Source organism: Trichechus manatus, unplaced genomic scaffold (genome assembly GCF_000243295.1).
Source record: "Trichechus manatus latirostris isolate Lorelei unplaced genomic scaffold, TriManLat1.0 scaffold00037, whole genome shotgun sequence".
In the NCBI taxonomy this organism is placed as follows: domain Eukaryota; kingdom Metazoa; phylum Chordata; class Mammalia; order Sirenia; family Trichechidae; genus Trichechus; species Trichechus manatus.
In genome coordinates, this window is record NW_004443973.1 from 17210718 (window position 1) to 17234311 (window position 23594).

The window sequence follows — 23594 nt, forward strand, 5'->3', positions numbered from 1 at the left end:
TAGCAGCCAAGCTCTTAACCACTGCGCCACCAGGGCTAGTAGTATTATAATACTGCTGCTGCTGACCCACTTAGTGAGGCAAGTCCTAGAGCTGTAGTTTACTGGTGGCATTTACAGCTCAACTTGTACATGATGGTTTGCATATGTGATACAGCAGGGCTTGCTCAAGGAGCAGTCTGTGGCTATGCACTGCGTGATGCTTCCTTGCTCAGATGGCAGTGCTCCCATGATTTTGCCTTGTTTAGCACCATGTTCTAAATATCCCAATTGATCCAGTTGCTGTTGAGTAGATTCCAACTCGTACCAAACTCATTTGTGTCAGAGTAGAACTGTGCTTCACAGGATTTTCAATGACTGATTTTTCAGAAGTAAATCACCAGGCCTTTCTTCTGAGTTGCCTCTGGGTGGATTCGAATCTCCAACCTGCTGGTTAGCAGCTGAGTGCGTTAACAATTTGCACCACCCAGGGAATGTATAAATGACTGCATATCTTAGATTGCTTGGTGTTGAATCTTTTTATGCTTATTCTGTGTTTCTTATTTTGTGACTCTGGAACAAATTTTGGAAACCTAGGTAAACATGTAATTATCAACTTCCTTTACAAAGTACTGTCTTTGTGCTATAAGGTATAATAAAAATGGCATAATTTGGGGAGATACAGCGATTCTAATCCCAGTTCTGCCATTTAAAACCTTGGGCAAGATTCAGAGAACCTCAGTTTTCTTTTTTATAAAGTGAGAATAACAATATTTTCCTCACGGATTTCTTATGAGTGTTAAAAAAAAAAGTAAAGGAAATGAAATTGCACAGCATAGAAACTGGCATTTTAATTTGTTGCTCAACAAAGGTTATTTCTTCCCTCTCTTCCAGGGGCTTCTGCAAACAGCTGCCATTTCATAGTCATGACTTTCATTTAGGTTCCAATGCTATCTGAGTCAAGGCCAAGGAGAAACTGATCATTGTCAGCTATCCAAATGTGACAGAAACGTCCTGGATTCAGTTTGGGGCAGAATCAGTGATTTTCAGATTTTGCACTTAAAATATTTGTGGTAATTGTGTAGACAAAGACTTAGTCACAAGCAGTTTTTCCAGAATTGAACAAGCATGTGAGGCAACTGACCAAACAAGGCAGTTATTTTTCTTTTCTTCAGGTATTTACCAGGATTCCTCTGAGAAAATATATGTGTCCTTCCTTCTCACAAAATTTATTTAGGATCAAACCAAATAGTAGGGTATTTGCTGGGCCAGAAATGCTTTCTTGTATGAGAGGAGACAGCCGAATATAGTTAAAAAAGAGTACTGGAGTCAAGAGATTAGGAATCTAGCTTGACTTTATCACTACTTAATTGTGTCCAACACCCCTTGATGTCAAGTCGATTCTGACTCATAGGGACCCTAATTGCATAATCCCCCATAAATCCCTTCTCCTCAGTTTTCTCATCTGTAAAATGAACGGGAAAGAGAAGACTAAGTCCCTCACATATAGCTTCAGAAACATTGTAAAATACCTTATAGGTAAAATATTTATGGAATAACATTAAACTTTTTGATTTTTATATTGAATAGTGGGATCCCTTATGTAACCTTTTTTTTAAACATTCTCTTTTTAGCACAGTGTAAATGGAAATCATGCACTGATACCAATCGGTTTTATGGTATATTCTTCTAGTGTGTGACAATGATCAAAGTCTTCTAAAATAAAGGAGTGGTTAGTAAATAAACTGTCTTTAACTAGATATTTTCAAATTAACTGTTTCCCAAAGATCATGTCACCAATTTAGAACACAAATTTGTAGTAAAGTTTCATAATGATCCAGCAGGGGGTGCTATCTAAACAGACTGGCAGGAAGCGCGGGCATGATACTAATTGTTTTGGAAGTGATCTAGCTACTTATGTCATTTGGATACGTTCATTCAAAATCTATGCTGTGTCTAAAATGTATTTTAATGACTATGTAAAAACCTAAATGTCATCTAGAATTGTAATATTGTTAATGAGCTTGGCATAGTCAGCCTTGTCTCTCTAAATAATTTGTAAAGAATGTTAACAGTAGCTATTTTAAAACACCGCCTTTTTTGGTTATTCATTCTCCCTCCCTCCTTCCTGCCTTCCCTGTCTCTCTCAATATGTTTTTTGTGGATTAAAAGAACAACTTTGCTAATTTGAAGATTATAATTATAAAGGAATATCCTTATATTCCACTAAACTGGAAAGCTTCTACTAATAAAATCACTCATCAAATCCTGTGGATTGAAGGCCACAGTATATGGAACCCAACAAATTCTTTTGAATATGACTTTATTATGTGTTGGCTCTAAAAATTGGTGGTCTCACTGAGTCCTGCAGTTTTGTATAATCATAATTGGTTTAGCAGAGTGCCTACATTGCTAATCTCTCTCATTTCTATGTTGATTAAGCTACTCCTAATGGATTTAGTGCATACAGAGAAATGAGAAAAGCAAAAGAAATGATACTGCCAGTGCATTTAAATGAACCAAGTATGAGACCAAGGAGGGCAGCATGCAGACCCACATTATTAAAATTTGAATGACCAACTTTCCTGAGGAGAACAGCTACAGGTTAAATGATAGCGATGACAACAATAATACGTTTGTGCAGTGCCTTATGGCTTACACATAAATTATCTCGTCCACTCCTCACCAAGATGCTTGCTATGTTGTTGTTAGCAGCCGTCGAGTCGGCCCCGACTCATGGAGACCCCATGTGTTACACTTCTTGGTTGTAGTCTTTACTAAAGCACTTCACCAGACCTTTCATTTGCAGAGATACTGGGTGGGTTTGAACCACCAACCTCTAGGTTAGCAGCCAATCACAAACCACTTGCGCCACCAAGGCTCTTTAAGGCCCTATGCGGTAGATGTATGATTTCCATTTTTCAGTTAAGGAAACTGAAGCTCAGAGATGGCTTAAGCTAGTAGCCCAAGTTCACACAGGTAATAAGTAGCAAGGCTGAAACCTAAGTTCAGATCTTCTGAATTTGATTCACACACTTTCCATGCTCTTCCCACTTTTTCCCACTGTCTAGCAGCATTCTTGCATTGCAAAGGCAAAGAGGAAGTGTGAAGGGCAGACAGCAAGCACAGTGCCTAATGCAAAACCACCAGGAGCAGCTTACATTAGCAGAGAAGCTGTGGCAGTCTCCCCTGGAAACAGCTGCCTGGTACCTCGCCATCCGCTCCTTCAAGGAGACCACCTCCTGGAGGTCTGACACACCCTCACTTCGCGCAGCACTGTCTTCTGCAAATCCACTCACAGGCTTATTAGGGCCAACGGTAGCTGAAAACAAATGTAGCATGCTCAGATATGTGTCAGCCTTTGAAAAGAAAATAACATCACCTCATGAACAGTGAAGACATTTAAAATATTTGGTCTTCTAAAGCAGACTGCCACATTTAAAAGTATTTTCAAGGTTTCCCAGTTGCCCTGTTTTCTTCAAGCTTTCAAGTAAGACTTGAGAATGCCTGTATATGAGCATATGTTTATATAAACATCTAAAGAAAATCTTTTCTCTACTCCTATTTCTGGAATTATTCTAATGCAAAGGAGTTATGAAAACCTATATAATGTTAATAATGAACATCCTTCGAGTGCTGACTACGTGCTGGGATTATACCAAACGCTGAAAGACCACTTCGCACTTACTTTTCTAATAGCCCCATGAGATAAAAAACCAGCCGAACCCATTGCTGTTGAGTCGATTCTGACTCATAGCTACCCTATAGAACAGAGTAGAATTGCCCCATAGGGTTTTCAAGAAGTGGCTGGTGGATTTGAACTGTTGAGCTTTTGGTTAGCAGGAGCTCTTAACCACTACACTACCAGGGCCCGATAACTGCTATAATTTTCTATAATTTTCAGATAAGGAAACAGAGACTCATAGAGGTTAAGACAGTTTCCCATGATCACAAATTAATAAGTGGCAGAATTGAATATGGTTAGACTAAACTTTTAGTAAGTCTAAAAATTGCTCTTTGCTTCTTACTCCCCCCTATAGGTACATCTAACTCAGATATGTGACTGCTGTGAGAATTACAGGCTGTAGATTTTTTCTTTTCTTCATAATGGCATGTTTTACATAAGAAAGAAATAATAATATCATTAGAAACAGCTTTGTCAGTCACCCCTTTCAGATAGTCTGATATTTTCCTAGTTAAGCCATCTACCTGACAAAAATACAGGGTAGTAGGAATTACATACCTGGAAATAGAGCAAAAGACTGGCCATATGGGCACAGACTAACAATTGTTAGAAACAGAAAGGTCTTAGAGATCATCTAGTCTAACCCAGTCTAACCATCTTCTTTTAGGCATAAGGAAACTAAGGCCGCAGGAGTTTAAGGATTGTCCTTAGTTATTTAGCTACTATATGCCACCAATGGGTCTTAAAACTAGGTTTTTGTTTTTTTTAATCCATTGCTCTTGGCTATGTTATCACTCTGCTTGATAGTTTATTATTCACTTTTAAAGCATTATAATTCCAACATCATTTCAAAGGCTTATTCTGGACCCAACAGAGCATGGTGTAAGTGTATACGTATATGAATGAGTGTGTGTGTGTGTCTATATATCTATATATCTCGATATATTTGTGTAAATTCATCACTCCTTCATGGATTCCTTGCCTTTCATTCTTAGGGCTGTCTGGAATACTTTATTATTTGCATTGGTTTGATTTCATCACTGTGAAGCATGCCCCAATCAACCCAGATAACAGATATCAAAGCTGTTCTCTTCCTTCCTCTTACGTCGTCTATCATCCCCTGCATTGAACCATCTTATTGAATTGTTTGCTTTTTCTATTAGCTTCTTCAACGTTTATGTTCATAACAGCAGGGAGAACAATTTCTTGGGGCCAAAATAAAGAAATAAAAAGCACTTGTGTTTTTTGACTCTTTCACTGAGTATTTTGTTTCCGATAGAGACTTCTTATTCAAATAAGCATTCACATACATTCTGATTAAAACTGTAAGTATATTCTATTTAATACGCTATAGGAAGATACAAAATATACAGGAATAAAAAAAAAAACCCATTGCTATTGAGTGGATTCCAACATACAGCAACCCTATAGGACAGAGCAGAACTGCCCCATAGGGTTTCCAAGGAGCGGCTGGGGGTTTTGAACTGCCAACCTTTTGGTTGGCAGCCAAACACTTAACCACAATGCCACCAGCGCTCCATAAAGCAATAAGAAGGTACGTTATATGAATGCTGTGATTATACACAACACTGATCTGTGTTCACAACAAATGTCAGCTATTTCTGAAATTCACCTGTCATCGAAAACCTCATCTCCATACAAAAGCACACCCCTCCAGTTAATTCTGGTAAGAGGTTCCCACAAACCATAGAAAGTCTTTCATATGCTAAAGTGAAGATATACCTTTATTTCTCCCTGTGGTTCTTCTATCTGCACAGATGAATTCAGTTTTTATTTAAATGTATTCTTACTTTGTTGAATGAACACTATATAAATTTTATTAAACACAGCTCCATAAAGTTTTATATTAAAATACAATTTTTTTTGTGTATTATTCATTAAACCCCCAAAAGAAACATACTCGTTTTTTAATTAATCTTAACAGAAAGTCAGCAGTTTATTTTTGTTAAAATTTACAGAGATGGTATTTACTTTTAAAATATCCATTTTTTATCAGGTTTCATCACACTGGAAAATGCCTGAGATGAATGGTCAGGAAATCAGTGACCTGAGAATTCAGAGAGTTGGTCACTGCATTGTGGCCTTTTAGGCTGGGCAGAGAAAAAACACTTTTTCTTCCTCCCTCTATTTTTTTTTAGCAGTAAAGCTTTGCCTCTCAGGAAACCCTGGTGGTGTAGTGGTTAAGAGCTCTGGCTGCTAACCAAAAGGTCTGTAGTTTGAATCCACCAGGCGCCCCTTGGAAACTCTATGGGGCAGTTCTACTCTGTCCTATAGGGTGGCTATGAGTTGGAATCAACTCGACGGCAACGGGTTTGGGTTTTTTTTTGCCTCTCAACTTGGGTAGGTTAAAACCAAAAAACCATTGCCACTAAGTTGATTCCAACTCATGGAGATTTCATGTGTGTCAGAGTAGAACTATAGTCCACAGGATCTTCAGTGGCTGATTTTTCGGAAGTTGATCTCCAGGTCTTTCTTCCCAGGCATCTCTGGTTAGACTTGAACCTCCAACCTTCTCATTAGTGGCTGAGCAAGTTAACCGTTTGTACCACCCAGGGACTCCCTTAGTTGAGGTAGTGGAGTAGAAATAATTATCATGAGCTAACAGGCTGTGTACCTATTGTGTTCTAACCTCCTACCAAAACTACCAAATATTTTTATATTTATGTATGTCACTTCATTTCTTTTCCCTTTTGCCAAATATGAATTATGTGAAAGTCGATAGAATAAAATAAAAAACGATTTGAACTCTTAATTTCATTAAGAGAACACTTGCTAGTATCGCGGTTGTGAAACTGATATTAGCTGTATCTGATTTACAACTGAGACTTGGTTAGGTGAAGTCAGAAGAAAAGAAAATTGTCAGAAATGAGAAAAGAACTAGGAATGTTAAAGTATTTTAGAAGAATTCAAATATACATTGAAGGCAACAATTATAAAAATATATGCTGCTGAAAATCAAATTGATAACATACAAAGAACAATATTAAAGAAGAGAGACAGATGGGGAGAAGAGAGAGCAAAACCCAAACTACAAGATAATAGCATGTCAGTGGGGACAATAGGGGTGGGTGGGCAGAATAAATGAGATATAATAGAAGAAAAACATTAGCTAAAATAAAAGTTGAGCATAGATTTTAAATACTTAACATAATACAGGAATAATTTTATTTAAAAATCCTAATACATGGGAAAATCCTGGTAAATCATTTCAAATTTAAGGAAAAAGAAAAATTATATAATTATCTAGACACATAATGAGTTTCTGTGATGAACAAACAAAATTCAGACATCTTTAGATAGCTCTCTTACAACCCTGAACACTGAACACCAAATCGAATTGGATAAAATTACTGAAATTCTAGTTTTGTGAACTGAAGAGTCTATATGAGTCCGAGCTGTTACTCATGTGAGAAGGCAACAAAAAGTCAAACACAGTCCATGTAACAAAAGATAGCTAAAAAACAAAACAAAGGGGCCTAAAAATACAATACCTAAACAAAAAATTAGAAATAAAATCAAATGTATTAGTTATGAAAACAAACATATATCAAACTTAAAATGGAAAAAAAAAAGAAAAATAAATCCAACTATATGCAACCTGCAAGAAATAAACCTAAAACAAAACACAGAGAAAATTTAAAACAAAATACTAGGCAAAAAAAATCACCAGGAAAATACAAATAAAGAAAAGCCATTATCACTATATTCCTCTTATGAATGGTATCATTAAAGGCCAATTATATTAAATGAAATAGAGAACCACTATACAGATTAAAAAATACAATCCCACTATGAAGCTCTAACAATTGTGGACTTCTACATGCTGACTAGCATAGTACAGAAACATACAAAGACCATCAGTGTCAAGAAAAAAGAGAAATTTATGGGAATATTATTGCTCTGCATGACTTCAACATAATTCCCTCCATCTTTGCCAGATGAAATTTCAAAAGTAAATTATTTGAATTATAGAGTTCATAAGGTTTATTTTAAATCATTCATTATCATTAAACAAAAATTGATTATCTTCAATAAGCATAAGGCACATTCACTATCCTACAAAGCTTTCATGCTAGTTGGAAAGAGAGATGGGCAATTATTACCCACTGTGCTCATGGGTTGTACCAAGTGATTTAAGAGGCTCTGGGTAAAGGGCATGATTCAGCTGAGCATGTGGGTGTGGCAGGTATCAGGAATGGCGTCCTGAAAGTGAAACATCTGCACTGAATCATGTAGGAATCAGCCACGTGAATATGTGAAGAAAGAAGGATGAAGAAAGGGGATGACACAACAGCATGAACAACAAACTGTGTTCAGAAAATTGGGGAATAATTCTGAGGAAGACATTAATAGAGTGTCACCTCCAGTATGTTTCAAAAGGAGCACCAGATGGACCAAAAAGTCACATTTTAGGAAATGAAGACAGATCTTTAAAGAAACAGAAGTTCAAAACATTACTTCAGTTGGACTTCCTAAGCATACAAATTCAAAGTAAAAAATTTGAAAAATCTTAAGGTAAAAGGAACGTTGGAGGAGGGAAATTATAACAAATAAGCTGGAGTGTTAATATTCAATAAAGAATGCTTATAGGTCGGAAAAAACTGCTAACTTTATTTAAAAAATAGATGAAGGACTTGAAAGAATGATTAAAAAATAAGAAGATAATAGCAAATACGTATAAAGTGCTTTCTATGTGTCAGACATTAATTCATTTAATGATCTCAACCACACTATGAGGTAGAGACTATTTTTACTTTTAATCTCCACTTTACAGATAAGGAAACAGAAATACAGACAGGTTATGAAACTTGCTCATAAATCAGGTGGCTGGTGTGTTTCAGAGTTGGAAAGGGAAGCTAGGCAGTCTGGCTCCAGGTTCTGTGGCTTCACTACAATTCTATGCTAACACTCAAGAAGTCCAAGTGCCCAAAAAGAAGAAAAAAAAAAGAATTACCTTCCCTAGTAAACGGATAATGTAAAATTCAAACAACAAAGAGATGCTTTTTTCTATTGTGAACTGACTCATGTTACATATACAATTAAAAAATGTTCGTAGATTGCTACACAGAGTAAGATTCTGATGCAATAAAAATTCTGAGGTTTAATAGTAATTTAAACTGTATAGAAGAGAAATGAGAATTTAATTATTATTTTTTCTTTGAAATTTACTAAAATAAATGCAAGAAGCCTTTATTTAGTACCAACTGATACGCAGGCAGAGTGTCATGAGTAGGCACACGGAAGCCCAGGAAGCTGAAGCGGACGTAGATGCCGTCTTCAAGATTCAAGTAAACTTTCGGTGCAATATCAATGGCCTTGCTATTTTATTCTGGATGCGTTAAAAAGAGGTCAGCTGCTTAGTACTTGGAAAACTGATTTAGAACTAAATTGAGGGAGTGAGGAACTCAATTCTATCACACCTAAATATATGATCTATAACCCAGCTTAGATTTGTTTGAAGTATCATACCAATAGACATATCATAGGCTCAGAGCCACTAGCATGAATAAATTTCTCTGTCATTCTTGATATATGCATATCCCTCAGCTAATAATAAAATTCGTCTCTTTTTTAAAATTCAGAATTCTGCTGCCAAGTCAAATTTGTAATCAATTGGAGTTTTATATAGTCTTACCCTCATTTGAAAATTATAAAACCAGGAAATAGATGATTAAAATGTAACAACAAGTTTTTAGCATGGTCTTGCATTAATTTACAGTTCTTAAAAAACAGAGAGGAAAGGCAAAGGAGTAAAACAAGAAGAAGTGTATTCTGTAACAGCACAAAAACTATATTGTGGCTCCTTTCAGCATATGAACACAGTGAATCCACTCGCATTTTTAAAACTAACCTCCCTACAGTCCTATTCCACCAAAATTCATTGTGTTATTACGTTTACACTTGTCCCCTTCCCAAAAATCTATCCGTTCATCTGATTATCATGCTTTATACGTTAACAAAATCAGATCTTTCATGGTTATCAAAGGGATTAGTTCTTGCTTTCTTACTAACCCTTCCCTAACCAGTATTCTTCTGGCTCATTGAACACTGGAGGAGATCCTGTGGTAGATGGAATAGTTGCTCTATCCAAGGATGTCCATGTCCTAATCCCCAGAACCCGTGGCTATGTTATGCAACATGGCAAAAGGGACCTTGCAGATACGTTAAACTAAGGATCTGAGATGGGGAGATTATCTTGGAGTATCCAAGTGGGTTCATTGTAATCATAAAGGTCCTTATAAGGAAAGGGGGAGGCAGGAGAGTGAGTCAGACAAGGAGATGTGATGATGGATGCAGAGTCAGGTGGAGGAAAGGATCAGGAGCCAAGTTATATAGGCAGCCTCTAGAATGCGGAAAAGGCAAGGAAACAGATTCTCCCCTAGAAGCTCTGGAGGGAGCATAGCCCAGTTGACACCTTGATTTTGGGACAGTGAAAGCCATTTTGGACTTCTGACCTCTAAAACTGTACGACAGCAGATTTGTGCTTTTTTAAGCTATTAAGTTTGGGGTAATTCGTTACAGCAGCAATAAAAAAAATACTACAGATTTTGGCATCAGAAGTAGGGTGCTGCTGTAACACGAACCTAAACATGTAGAAGTGGCTTTGGAATTGGCAATAGGCAGAGACTGGAAGAATTTTGAGGAGCATAATAGAAAAATCCTGAACACTCTGTTAGTAGAAATACGGATGTTAATGACTCTACTAATGTGGACTCAGAAGGAAGTTAAGAGACTGTAGAGAAAACATACACTGTCTACACTATCATAAGGAGGCTTTTGATAGAAATATGGATTTAAAGGTGCTGCTAGTGAGGGCTCAGAATGAAATAAGGAAAATTTTATTGGAAATTGAGGAAAGGAGACCGTTGCTATATAGTGGTAAAGAATTACTCAAATTACCTAATGATCCTGCAGTTTTATGGAAAGCAAAATTTATAAGTGATGAACTTAGATACTTAGTTGAGGAAGCTTCCAAGCAAAATGTTGAAGGTGCTGCCTGGTTCTTCTTGCTGCTCACAGTAAATTGTGAGAGGAAAAGGATGTATTAAAGAAAAAACTGTTAAGCAAAGAGGCAGAAGGACTCGATTATTTGGGAAATTCTCAGCCTGTCCTGATTGCAGAAGACACGAAATTTAGAAGATCACTATCAAGTAAGCGTGCTTTGGAAACACAGGCTGTGGCTGGACAACCTTTTGCTAGTAACTTGGACAAAGTAAAGGTCACTGTATTCAGTCACACAGAGAGATCTTTAAAGAGACTGACCATGTGACTCATGGATTCCCTCAACCATCTCAGCAGAAACCAAGAATATATATGAATTATCTAGGAAAGATCTGTGGAGGAGCTCTTGTTTAATGAACTGAAACCCAAAACATACACAGAAGTCCCACAAGGTTTTTGAAAATAGTATATCAGCAAAAACACTGCCAATTTGGACAGACATGGACAGAAAGAGGACAAAATAAAAGAGGGTTGTCTAACTCCCAAAACTGTACAGGCAAGAAACCAGTTGACAGAACTAATCAGCCACACATATGTGCTTTGTTGTTATATTGTTAGGTGCCCTTGAGTCAGTTCTGACTCATAGCAATCCTATGTACAACAGAACGAAATACCGCCCGGTCCTGCACCATCCTCACAGTCATTGCGATATTTGAGCCCACTGTTGCAGCCACTGTGTCAATCCATCTCTACTTTACCAAAATGATGTCCTTCTCCAGGGACTGATCCCTCCTAATAACATATCCAAAGGACAGAAGACGAAGTCTCTCCATCCTCGCTTCTAAGGAGCATTCTGTCTGTATTTCTTACAAGACAGATTTGTTTGTCCTTCTGGTAGTCCATGGAATATTCGATATTCTTCACCAACACCATAATTAAAATGTATGAATTTCTTCTTCAGTCTTCCTTATTCATTGTCCCGTTTTCACATGCATATGAGGCAATTGAAAATACCATGGCTGGGGTCAGGCACACCTTAGTCCTCAAGGTGACATCTTTGCTTTTGAACACTTCAAAGAGGTCTTTTGCAGCAGATTTTCCCAATGCAATGTATCCTTTGATTTTTTGACTGCTACTTCCATGGCCGTTGACTGTGGATCCAAGTAAAATGAAATCCTTGACAACTTCAGTATTTTCTCTGTTTACCATGATGTTGCTTATTGGTCCAGTTGTGAGGATTTTTGTTTTATGTTGAAGTGTAATCCACACTGAAGGCTGTAGTCTTTGATCTTCATCAGTAAGTGCTTCAAGTCCTCTTCACTTTCAGCAAGCAAGACTGTGTCATATGCATATTGCAGGTTGTTAATGAGTCTTCCTCCAATCCTGATGCCACATTCTTCACCACATCAAAGATGTGTTGAAATCCATGTGAAATTGTTCACTACAGATTAGTAAGTAATCACAAATAAGCCCGTGCATAACTTGCATACTAGTTAATCCACCCCTGAAAGTGACTTTACAAATGTGATTAAGTTAAGGAAATTTAGATGGGAAAATTATCTGGGTGGGTGCAATGTAATCACAAGGGTCCTTAAAAGGGAAAGAAAGAGATAGAAGAGTCAGAGTCAGAGAAGAAGATGTGACAACAGAAGCAGAAGTAGAGAAAGAGGGAGACTTGAAGGTACTATCCCACTGGCTTTGAAGATGAATGAAGGGCCCATGAGCCAAAGAGTGTAGGCAGCCTCTAGAAGGTGTTAAATGCAAAGAAATGAGTTCTCCCCTAGAGCCTCCAGAGGGAATGCAACCTGGCTAACACCTTGATTTTATGACTTCTGACCTCCACAACTGTAAGATAATAAATCTGTGTTGTTTTAAACCACTAAGTTTGTAGTGACCTGTCACATGAGCAATTGGAAAGTAACACAAGTAGCAACTGTAGGCATTTTAGATATAGCTATCCAGGTCAGAAATCACTATGCATAGTAGATGCTTGATAAGGCAGATTTTAGTTCCAGCTCCACAAATCACTCAGATGTATATACACAAACCACTCTGTGATAGAGACACCCTTGAAGTTCCTCTTCATGTCCCAAAGAAGAAATGTCAACCTACTGATAAATAAAACTCAGCTTAAATGTCCCTTTAGAATCTAATCTCTCTGAGTCACAGAACTGCCAGTTCTAATGGTAATAAGGTTTTGGTATATGGGCTTGTCCTCTGTTTTCTGCAGCTCCTGTCACCAACCAGGAAGTACTTCTGGTATGAGAGCAGTTATGAATAAACAGAATTTAGACAGAAATTAGAAAATCATTATTACATCAATATTGTTAATTTTGTCATATTTGAAAATTTAATCTTGCTGCTATTAAAACATTTTTTAATTAATTGCTTAGTTTAGTTAAAGAATTGGCCAGTTGAAAACATCAGTATATGAATAAAATGACTTAAATTTCATTGAAATGGTCAAATAAATTAAAGCCATTTAATGCATGTAGATGATGCATATTTTTACAAATAAATCTCTTGTTCAGACATTTCCCTAGCATTATATTAAATTATATTAGCAAATTATAATTATATTTATATATTACTGAATTATATTAAATTATAATAATGATAACTAGCAATTAGTGAATGTTACATGTAGAGCATTTTACATGTAATATTTCACTAATCCTCATAACCACCATATCAGATAGGTGGTATTATTCCCATTTTACTGATGAAAAAAGTACCACTCAAAAGGTAAAATTATAGAATAAATGGCTGAGCCTGGAATCCAGTTCAGGTATTTCTGAATACAGGGCTACTCAACTCTACATAGTCTCGTATGTAAATATATTTTCATTAAAATATAATATTTTTATTACAAAGTAAAATTTTAAATAAGGGTATGAATCCTCCATTCTGTCTCCTAAATATCTGCACACGAATCTTCTCTAAACATTGATTTCGGTGTAATCCATGGGATAAATATAAGGAAAAAACAATAAGCTCAAATTTCTATGTCTCTAAGTGGTTCCTTCATTCTTGTAAGTCTGAGTTTAGAATTAGAAATCAAAGCAATTTCTTCAGCTTTCTTGCTTAGGTTACTATAGAGATCAAACTTGAGAAGGCATTAGATGAACTTGACTATGTTGTTGCTGTGTGCCATCTAGTTGATTCTGACTCATAGAGACCCTAAAGGACAGGGTAGAACTGCCCCATAGGGTTTCCTAGGCTGTAATCTTTACGGGAGCAGATCACCAGGTCTTTTCTTCTGCAGAGTGGCTTGTGAGTTCGACCTGTTGACCTTCTGGTTAGCAGCTGAGCGTTTAACCATTGCACCACCACTGCTCCTTAACTTGACTATAAAACCAAAACCCACTGCCTTTGAGTCGATTCCAACTCATAGCGACCCTATAGGACAGAATAGAACTGCCCTATAGAATTTCCAAGGAGCGGCTGGTGAATTTGAACTGCCAACCTTTTGGTTAGCAGCCGTAGCTCGCTGCAGCTCTTAACCACTGCACCACCAGGGTTCCCAACTTAACTATAAGGGGAGGAACATGCAAAGCAGAAACCACCGCTCTCATTTCTAGTGATCTATTCTGCCCCAGAGCATGAGAAGTGGTGTCGTGCTTCTGTCAAGGTGTCTCCTTGTTTAAATCCGCATCCCACGTTTACAATGAGGGTGTCTGATGAACTCTCCTCTTAGATTTAGTCATACATTCAACAGAAATCCATATCCCATTTACTGTCGGCCAGACACAGTGCTCAGGACTGAGGATGAATTAATCTCCCCAGGAAGGAATTCAGTCATGCTGTACTTGAAAAGAGATGAAAAGAAAAACACCAGAGAGACCCTCTAGATATACAGTATCCTAAAAAGTGTTGATCTTGCCTTGTCTCTAAAAACAGAAATACAACAGGTTGCATCATTTCAATATGCTGACTTCTGAATAAAACAAGTTCCCAGATGGCTGGCTCTGCTGAGGAAGCCAGATCATCTGAAGGCACACCAAACGGGGCCTCCTTATGCGGGGTATCGTAAGGAACTTGGTGACTCACACTCTACATCCCCACTCCCCCAAAAACACTTTATTTGACTAGAGGTGAAATTTGATTAAAATGAATAAACTCCAAGACAGACTTACCAGGGTTGAAAAGTCACTTACCTGGAGCCTCATGCTGACTCATTTTCTCTTCAAAATTTTTCTACTTAACAGCTCCCTTAGCTGTGCTCCTAATGTATGTATTACATTTCTATTTATATTAAGGAGCCCTGGTGAAGCAATGGTTATTTCAGCTCCTAACTGAAAGGTTGGTGGTTTGATCCCACTCAGTGGTTCCGTGGAAGATAGACCTGGCAATCTACTTCCATAAAGATTACAACCTGATAACCCTAAGGGACAGTTCTGCTCCATCATATGGGGTCACAATGAGTAGAAAATCGACTCGAGGACACCTAACAACATTTATATTACACCAGTTGCCGTCTAGACGATTCTGATTCATAGAGACACTCCGTGTGTCAGAGTAGAATTGTGCTTCATAGGGTTTTCTTTGGGAAATAGATTCCCAGGCCTTTCTTCTGAGATGCCTCTGGGTGGACTTGAACCGTCAACCTTTGAGTTAGCAGCTGAGCACATTAACTGTTTGTACTACCCAGGGACTCTATATTACTTATCACTTTTTAGTGTATCTATGAACCCCTTGTTCCTCCCTACTTCTCTCAGCTTCCATCTATATGTACGTTTCTTTAGCACAAGGCAGGGCTAAGCTAACTTTGTAAACCTGTTTTATGGCAGGCACTATCTCGGGAACTTTATGTTTGAGGAGGCAGAGCAGTAGGGGGATTAACCAGAGGCTCTGGAACCAGAAACCCTGATTTTGATTCTTTCTCTAACACTTACTGTTTGACTTTGAACACGTTCCTTAACCTGTCTCAGCCTCCTTTTTCTTATCTATATAATGGAAATAAATAATAGAACTTGCTGAAATGGTTGTCTGTGAAGAATGAATGATATTTACAAAAATAGTTTTACACAGTTCTTGCACATAGAATGTGCTTGGTAAATGCTCACCAGATTCCAACCACCCTGAAAGGCAGGTTGTATTATGCAGATAAGAATTCAGAGATGGGAAGTCTGAGAATAAGAAAAGATAAGAAATGTCCCCAAATCTCACAGCTGGTAAGTAGTAAGGATAGGACTTTACTATGGTTCTTTTGAATCTAAAGCCTCTCTCAGGCTATTTCATTCCTTTTTATAAACCAAATATCCACAACGTTGTCTCAAGAAAGTAGAATTCAATGAACCACGAAAAGAATGAAAAATCATAAGATGGAATTAGGGTGAAAGAGGTGGCAGTCCTACTCATGTGGCCACAGTAATGGAGCAAAGGATAAAAAAGAGAAGAAATGACTAACTCAATGTATACAATATTCGTTGTGTTGGTCTGTCTGTGTTTTGGGCACTAGCCAATGAACCAACAATTTTTCACCAGCAAGCAACATAGGAGTCCTCTGAAAATGTAAAGTTCAGGAAAATCACCCTAGTATATCAAACTTGAGGGACAGATGTTCTCCCTTTCCCACCGCCCCGCAAAAAATAGTTCCTCAAGCTTTTACCCTGCTCCACATATTCTGGGTAAAATCACGAAAGCATCACTAAAAGTTATTAACTTTATTCACTTCCCTACCGGGGCTTCTGAGCAGTAGGCTTGGCACAGTGGACCCTGTCTGAGACCAGACCAAGTGGTGATGACTGGACCACTCTCTAAGTCCCTGCGGCCCTGTGGCTACCTACCAAACATAAAAAAAAGGAAGCTGTATTCCTCATTTATGTTTCACTCACTGTTGCCTTATTAAGCACTCATGTGCTGTGAAACTTTACAGCAAGGAAAAGCCCTGAATAAGGTATTATATATGGTTAGTTTGAATATGAGTATACTTTCTTTCTAATTTGAATATTCTTTCTATTTAAATGAATTTCCATCCCTTTTCTTCCTAAAATATCTATCCTAGAAAATCCCAAAATTTCATATTATTCCACCTCTCCCTGAGTTGCTACCTTTTTGATATAACTTCTTTTTCTTATCCTATATTTCCTAATGCACTCTTTCCACCCTCCCCACTGCTTCACTTTTAATTTTCCCTTTGCCAAACTTTCCCATGATTTGCAGCTCTCCATATCCTCCTTCATGTGTGGCTCAGTTACTAGGGGCAATGCACTGATGAGGAGAGTTTCATCTCCTTTCTGTTTTTCTAGGCTGGAAATGAAAACTCAAGACATGGCCGGCAAATGTGCTCATCTCTCCTAGCCACAGAGAGACAGTCGTTGAGCTCAGTGTATGACTAGGAGCATGTGCATACCTCTAAAAGGCGCTGCACCAACCAACTGGTTAAACGTCCATCCAAAAAACCAAAACCAAACATGTTGCCATCGAGTCAATTCCAACTCATAGTGACCCTATAGGAACTGCTCCATAGGGTTTCCAAGGAGCAGCTGGTGGATTTGAATGGCCAACTTTTTGGTTAGCAGCCAAATACTTAACCACTGTGCCACCAGGGCACCACTGTGCCACTAGGGCTCCTGAAATGTCCATCACCACCCCTAACACCACCAGGACCTCCACAATGCACAGGAAGAGATTTCATTCCAGAGCTGAAGTGATTCATTGGCAGAAGGAAACGACCCATAGATTCTAGCTTAGAATCTGTCTTTTCCTCAAATGATCTGCTTTGTCTCTCATATATACCAGGCTGATTTGTTTAGTTCCAAGTATGTTGGCACTGAACAGATCAGACATAAGCCACAGTAATGGAGGTATACCCTAATAATTTGTAGCTGTGAAAAACATCTTCCTAGCATGCCCACCTTTAAGTTGCTTGAGCACAGGCAGAGGTAGGAAGTTAATCATTTACCGACTGTCACCTTTAATCATTTCCGTGTTATTTGCATTCTGGAGTAGCCAGAGGTTTCTTGATCTGATTTTAGGAATTTCCTGGTTCTTTACCCTCTTCCCAACATTCACCACTCAATTAACGTTAGCATCTAAAATTTATTCTGGCAAAGGATATTTTAAAAAGCCCAAGTCATCAAATTCTAATTCTCACTGAGTTAGACAATAGGTGCTGTGGCAGCTTTTCTTCCACTAATCACCCTTTTCCTTTGAATAACAGAATGTATTTAATTCAGTCTGCCTTTTGTCTTAGAGAAAAGCAGTTTCTGAATTTACAAAGTCTTTTCAATAACCTAAAGTAAGTGTTTAAGATGCTTTCTCTGCCTAAGTCCACACACAGCAACATATTTTGATATTTTTTTTCTTTTGAACTTAATGGCTGATAGAGTTGATCAAAGAGGGGAAACCACACTAATTCCATACACTTTCTCGACTGAACATTATTTGGAAAAGCTAAGCAGTCAAGGAGAAAAGTGAAAATGTTTAAATAATCTACTCCTCTGGAAGTAAATGTAATTTCAGAGCAATGATGTACTTAGACAATTCAGTCTAAAGACTTTAATACTTTCAAAACAATGTAGTTGTCAGTCACTTCATCTTGGGAAGGAAGATAAAATTGCTAATGTCAAACAGAAATGTTAAAATCCCTTTAGGATGACATTTTTTTCTTGTCAAATCTATAGGTTCTTCTCATGTCCTCTAAAATAAAACGTAATTGGCATCACGTTCAAGCGTCTGTCCTGTCACAACCAAGAGACTATCTACGGAAAATAGCACCTATGGCAATCAGTTTTGAATTGCTGAATGATCTCTCACAGCTGCGATGGCCAATAGAAACTGCTCCTTAGCGCCGCCGCTCAAGCTGTGCCCAGGGCACCGACCTTCCTGCCATACCTTAGTTACGCCTGTGGTCACTACTGCTTTCTGATTAATTAGCAGCCAGTAACCAATTGTCGCGAGTCCAACTCATGGCAACCCCATGTGTATCAGAACAGTACTGTGCTCCATAGAGTTTTCAGTGGCTGATTTTTCAGAAGTAGATCACTAGGTCTTCCTTTTGCGGTGCCTCTGGTGGACTCCAACTCCCAATCTTTCAGTTAGCAGCTGAGTGCTTTAACTGTTTGCACCACCTACGGGCTCCACTTTCTGATTACTTTCCCATCATTGTAGGGGATACTGGATGATGCAATGTACGTTTTCAACAGGCTTATTAAATGTAGAACAGGATGTTTCTAAATTAAAACTATACTGTAATAATTTTAATGTATCAAAATCTTGAATCAATCAGGTGCTGAGTTACTCTTTGTCACCATTCACATGACCTAACTGTCCTTTGCGTACAAATGCAGTGTGTAATTTAAAAAGAAATAGATGAGGTCAGATTCCTAATGACACACTGGTACTAAGAACTGTCCAAAGAGTGGAAATAATTTAATAGTCTTCGCTGTAGAAGATACACATGTGTACATAGTCAGTCAATCTCATCGTCCCTCAATTTATCTACCTTTAAGAATCTGGCACTGGCATTTCTTTCTTTTCCCTCAGATTCAAAACCTAATCCTATAAGTGCACCGTAAGTGGAGAAATTAAGTTTATGCTTCTTATTTCACTCCTGGTTTTAAATGGTGAAGTGTAAAAATCAGCCTTTAAATGTTATTTAGATTGAAACCTGCTCTTTTCCATGCACAGTAAAACAGTAACATCTGTGAACAACAAAGAGTTTAATTAAAACTTTCAAGCCATGAGTTTTCCTAGATCAATGGTATTTAAACTCAGGTGTAGCAGAAGTTGAGGGGAGATGAGTGGTGGGGTGACAAGGGTAAAAAGCAATTTTTTAAAAATAATTATTTTGGATTGAGATTCTTTGTAAAATTCCATGAGAAGTTAGATTTTCACAGCTTGAGTACAGTCTTAAAAACACTTTCCTAAGCTTTATTCCTTTCAGGCACCAAAAGCCTTGGGCAGATGGTCAAATCACTGCAACTCAGTATGATCTCCCCCTGCTCAGACCATAAAGTTAGTCATCTCTTCGTTTGTCTTTAAAGGTTATTTTAAAACACTCAGACACTTAATTGCAACTACAGGTTATCCACCAATAGCCAGCAACTGAGCATCACTTTCCATCTCTAAGTCTTCTAATAGCCTGCATAACCATATCTACCATAATTTCAGTCAAAAAATCTTTTAGACTCATCAGTTTACAAAATGGCACCACACACGCATTGTGAAGATGGAAGATTGGCTATCACACAGTGGGTAGAAACCCTCCTCACAGGCCCTATGTGGGTGTGGGAAAAATACACCGCTTTTTAAAAGAATGTTTATGCTTTCGCTAATTATGAGTGGCAGATCCTTCCCTAAGATGTTTGCAGACCTGGTTATTAAGTTTTGATTATTACCTGGAACTAAGATTCCTAGATCACCAAGATGATAAAAGACACTGAGGCTAAAATGGCAAGCTTCACAAATAATTAACATTTAACATAGTGATTTACATACAGTGGGGCCCAGTAAGCATTTGATTGAAAGAATTTGTCCTGAAACAATATTCCAAAATTCAATGCTATCTTTTATGGTTCGTCTTGACAGGTTTTGTTACCTTCTCTCTCCCACTTCTTTTTAAAGAATGGAAAACAAGTTTCAAATACTGCAACAGAAGTTATTTAAGCAGCACAGAGTGGTTATGTGAAAGTTGGGATTCCAGTTTCCAGAAGGAAGCAAAAAGAAACATCTTGCCTGTGAACCTGTAAGTCTCCCACAACGAAATCCAGCTCATCCCCCAGAAATGCTCAGCAGGGCATGACATGAGCAGGTGAAAATTAGAACTGTGCAAAAATGTTTGCTTGGAAAGTGAAACCAGTCAACTCTGGGCTTTCTGCCAAATTTAATTTCTGCCAGAATTTCTCCTGTTATTACATAGCTACAGAAAGCAATTAGAAAAGTGTTATAGCTAAAAAATTCCAAATACCATTCATGTGCCCATCGCATTTCTGTCCAGAAGGAAATAACTAGCCTCCCAGCCCAGCAGGCCAAGAGCAGACAGCACACGCGCACACACACACACACACACACACACACACACACGCTTTTCCTTGGAGGACTATTTAATCTCATTCAGTATACTACTTGTTTTGCAGCATCCAGGAAGAAGACCCCAGTAGGTTTTCAAGGTGTCCCAGTACACTGTTGAGCTGGAAGCCATCCAAAAAAAAGCAGATGTAGCAGAGAGCCCTCACTCCCGTTCACCAGCAGTGCAGGGCCTGAAGAAAATGTCATAAACCCCATCAAGTCTGACACTTGGTTGCCATTACAGAAAGTATCACAGAAAGAGGAATTCAAAATGCTGATGCTGTGCAGAACTCAAACTGCATCATGTTTTACACACTCTCAAGCCTAAGAGCGGAGTTGGTGAGTGGCTTAGACTAGACACAAATAACATGTGTCTATCATGACCTGTCTTCTGAAATACACACATACGCACATGTGCACACACACATGAACACACTCAACTGCTGACCCACACCCTGTCTAGTCTCCAGAGCTCCATTCCCAAGCTTTTGTTTTTGTCTTTCCACACACTCCATGATAGGACTCATCCACGCCTAAGGCATTTTAGCTCTCAGCTTCATGTAAGCTCTCAGCTTACACTCAACATACATCTCTAGTAACTATTTAAGCCCTAATCTTATATTGCCAACTCTTTTCAAATTCAACATGGCTTTTAAAAAATATGTTACCCACAATCTAGTTTCCACTTCCAAATTTTTTAGTTGTGTAGTAGAGAACACCTAGGATTGTTGGGAATAATGGTGAATGTGATAAGGAGTCAATTAAAAGTGAATAAAGTGATTGTTGAGTTTTGGCATATGTTCAAAATCCTGAACCTTTAATAAAACCAGTTATACATGTTTTATGGCTTGGCAGCCTGGGAAGGGAGCAAAAATAGTAGATTATTGGAAAATTTTTAATAGGTGTTTGGTGATGTGGGTTTAGCTCAGAAACTTGGGACAAATGAAATAGGGGGTCAGTGGAAGTTTGTTGTTCGAGCTGACGACGGGACCCAGGCTGAGTGCGCATTGGGTCTGGCATGGCTCCTCTAAGACTTCAGACCCTACCCCTGAAGTCTGAGTCAGGAGCTCTTAATCTCAAACCTCCAGCACTCCTAACTGCTCTTGGCCTTAGTTTTGAAATGGGTGCCCTAGTCTATTGCAGGCTCCTATCTTGTTCCTAGTCCTCTTGACTTCTGATCTTGTGATTTATTTTCCTATTTATAGCTTACCTTCATCTCTAGAACCTGATACATTGCATCATTTCACTGGTTCATAATCTTTTGCTTTCTCTTCAAATATTATTTGGATTCTTCTTCAGTTTGCTGCTTTAGATTCCTTTGATAAACAGGTCTGGCCCCATGATCTCATCTTTCAGTTCCTCCCTGCTGAGTGAGACTCTCCTTCCATCTTTACTCAAACACTGATCCAAGACACAGAGAGGCAAATAAAGGTGGAAGGGGTTGATGAGCATGACAGGTTAAGAATGAGGAGGTTGTACTGAGGATCAAGATCATCTTTAGTTATGAAGAAAGAGTAACTGTGATCAAAGAGATTATTTTGAGAGTCCAAGAACTAGGTCAGAGTAATGACTCCAAAATATGGCTATGAGTAGCTCCACTAGAAAAAAGACTGGAGCCATTAGGACTGAGGAGGTTGAAGAATTTGGGTTCTTGAAGTAATGTGGATGTTGACATGACCAAGGATAACACACAGAGTGTAAGTTTCAAGTGTTGCAATGATTGTACTAGAAAGAGGACACTTAATAGCTTTCTATTACTCCAGAGAGGACATAAATTTAATTTGAACTGAAGAGTGCATGTCTGAAAGGTAAGGGTGTCTTTAACAGTGGAGTATTCTATCAAGTCCAGTAGAAAATTTTCTAAGCAGCTTTTAGTGTGATTCTATTTTGAACTTTTAGCATTTAGGGTGGCTTGGTGATTTATATTGTAATCTTGCTTTCTGGGAACATATTAATAATGGTTATTATGGTACGCTAGCATTGTATATCATGATAACAAAAGCTTATATAGCACTTACTATGTGCCTGGCACGTTGTTTTAGTTACTTTACATATATAAACTTATTTAATCTTCAAAACTACCGTATGGGGTAGGTACTATTAGTGTCTCCATTTTCAGATGAGAAAATGAGGCACAGATATTTGCCCAAGCTCAGTTAGGAGTTAAGTGTCAGAGTCAGAATTCAAACTCAGGCAGTCTGGCTCCAAATTCTGTGATCTTACCCAATTAGTGTTTACCAGACAGCATTTCCTGATTTCCCAGTAAAGAAACTTCTGTTTCTAGAAAACAATGTTTTTGTGATTCTGGTAAACTGAGGATGCTTCATATATTTTAAGGATAATTATAGTTTTGGGGTTCATCTCCAGAGGTCTTTAATAGACATGGAAAAAAAAAAGAACAAAGGAAGGAAAGAAGAAAGGGAGGAAATACGGAAGGAAAGTAGGGAGGGAGAAAAGACATAGCACGTCAGTTGTGAAAGTTTTCTAATTTCAAGAGCTATTCATATTGATTAAAATGTAAAGATGGTACCAATAATGCAATTTTATATCTCAATTATACCCTGGAAGAAAAATCTTATAGAAAATTTTATTATTGTTAGATTTAGCTTAAGACTTCCTCAGTACAAATGCTTACAAAATTCTGTGTCAGACTCTCTACAAGTATTACACCAAGGGTAAAAAGAGGTATTGTAATGGATGTTATTATGGTTAATGGTTAGAATTTGTGGAATACTCATCCTTGAACAACACCAAAATGGACTTTGAGAATATGAAACAAATGGAGAAAAATACAGAAGCACAGTAGCAACATAGTTTATAAAAAAAAATGTATACATATATATTATACATATATGAAAGTCAGATGAAACATTCATGAACAAAGAGTTATGAGTGTAATTGAAAGAAATGGTAATAACATATCAAGGGAATTCAGAATAAGCAAGAAGCTGGGGCT

General features: G+C 37.9%; 1 protein-coding gene across 2 annotated transcripts in view; it reads right to left on the reverse strand.

Moving 5' to 3' along the window:
• XIRP2 (xin actin binding repeat containing 2) overlaps positions 1 to 23594 on the reverse strand; it is a 151945-nt gene that overhangs the window by 58168 nt on the left and 70183 nt on the right. For both annotated transcript variants that reach the window (XM_004375555.1, XM_023730603.1), the window contains exon 2: positions 3138 to 3298. In XM_004375555.1, the coding sequence (XP_004375612.1) occupies positions 3138 to 3194 (57 nt within the window). In that variant the 5' untranslated portion in view covers positions 3195 to 3298. The remainder of the gene's footprint in view (positions 1 to 3137; positions 3299 to 23594) is intronic.